Here is a 1,775-nt window from a genome sequence, read left to right as displayed (position 1 = left end):
TCTGAGCTCTGCTTCTGAGAGGATCTTCTTCTTCAGTCTTTAGTCTTTGACTTCAGTCTGAATGTCTTTAGTGTTGGTTGATTCTGAAACTGAAGTGAAGCTTCAGTGAGCTTTATTCTGAATGACTTCAGAATCCTGAGCAAGCTTCCTTAACTGAACTTCAACTATTTTGAACAAATTATACTTAGTCGATTTTTGACCTAACAGAGGTAATTTAGATTGGAGTTGGAGGAAAATGTTACAACTAAGGCCTGTGATTCGACAATACTTATGGTTTTCTGCTGGAAATAGGCTTAATACATGTTCTTGGCATGACAATTGGTGTGAGGATAGTCCGTTGTATTGTAAAATCACTTCTAGACAAATTACGGCTGTTGGATTTTATATTCAATCCAAGGTTGCTGATTTGATAATTAATAATGAGTGGATTCTGTCATCTGATTGGACTCGGCTTCTACCTAGCCTTCCTAATGCTCCTACTCTAACAAATGATGAAGACACAATTCATTGGAGGGACCGAAATGGTGATAAACAGGTTTTCTCAATTAGTGTTGTTTGGGATGATATCCGGCCAAGGCATAATATTGTTGATTGGTGCGACCTTGTATGGTTCAACCATTGTATCCCGAAGCACGCTTTTATTCTATGGCTGGTTTTTAAGGAGCGACTCAAAACTCAAGACATGCTGTTACAGTGGAATGTAAACCCGAACATCGATCTTCTATGTCCGTTTTGCAAAGCTCAGTCGGATTCACAGGTGCATTTGTTTTTCGATTGTTCTTATTCTACGCAGGTATGGAATCGAGTGGTACAAAAAACAGGTCTACCATCTCGACCCTCTTCATGGTCTTTAATTATTGCTAGAACGGTTTACTCAAAGCAGGATTGGGAGGTATGATAGAACGGTTTACTCAAAGAGATGATGGAGGACTGTACTTTTATGATCGGTTGTGGATACCACTGTATGGAGGACTGTACTTTTATTTTGGTGGCCAGGAATGAAGAACGATGTGGTGGTCTACGTGAGCAAGTGTCTAACGTGCTTGAAGGTTAAGGCAGAACATAAGAAGCCAGGAGGACTGTTAACACAACCAGAGCTTCCCAGTTGGAAGTGGGAAAAGATTACTATGGATTTTGTCACGAAGTTACCAAGAACAAGTAGTGGTAAAGATGCAACATGGGTGGTGGTAGATCAACTGACTAAGTCAGCAAATTTCATACCCATACGAGAAGATTACTCAATGGAGCAGTATGCACGCCTGTATCTTAAGGAGATTGTAGCTAAACACGGCGTTCCCGTATCAATCATTAGTGATAGGGATAGTCGCTTTACCTCAGGATTTTGGAGATCGTTACAACGAGCTTTGGGAACACGTATCGATATGAGCACAGCCTACCATCCGCAGTCAGATGGACAGAGTGAGAGAACGATTCAGACACTAGAAGACATGCTAAGAGCCTGTGTCATAGACTTTGGAAGAAGTTGGGATACTTACCTCCCATTAGTCGAATTCTCATATAATAACAGCTATCACGCAAGTATTGGGTGTCCGCCTTATGAGGTCTTGTATGGAAGGAAATGTCGATCCCTGCTTGCATGGCACGAAGTGGGAGACATGCAACTAATAGGTCCAGAGATCATCCTCGAAACTACCGAAAGAGTTGCTCAAATCAAGGAGAATCTTCTAAAAGCAAGAGACAGACAAAAAAAATATGCAGATAACCGAAGGAAACCTTTAGAGTTTCAGGTTGGTGATCGAGTGATGCTCAAAGTT

The 1,775-nt window shown here is 41.2% G+C and overlaps 1 protein-coding gene across 1 annotated transcript; it reads left to right on the top strand.

The window, feature by feature from the left end:
• The first annotated feature begins 235 nt into the window (after positions 1-235).
• On the top strand, positions 236-898 carry LOC122604356. Its single transcript, XM_043777247.1, has one exon. The coding sequence runs from the start codon at positions 236-238 to the stop codon at positions 896-898; it is 663 nt and encodes a 220-aa protein (XP_043633182.1).
• Positions 899-1,775: the final 877 nt, after the last annotated feature.

The sequence above is a fragment of the Erigeron canadensis genome, chromosome 6 (assembly GCF_010389155.1).
Source record: "Erigeron canadensis isolate Cc75 chromosome 6, C_canadensis_v1, whole genome shotgun sequence".
NCBI classification, from domain to species: domain Eukaryota; kingdom Viridiplantae; phylum Streptophyta; class Magnoliopsida; order Asterales; family Asteraceae; genus Erigeron; species Erigeron canadensis.
Note: the sequence above shows the minus strand (reverse complement) of the source record. Positions and strands in the feature narration are given on the sequence as shown.

Bases quoted from the DNA above. Each gene is read 5' to 3' on its own strand.
- LOC122604356 (XM_043777247.1), top strand. From the start codon at position 236: ATGTTACAACTAAGGCCTGTGATTCGACAATACTTATGGTTTTCTGCT.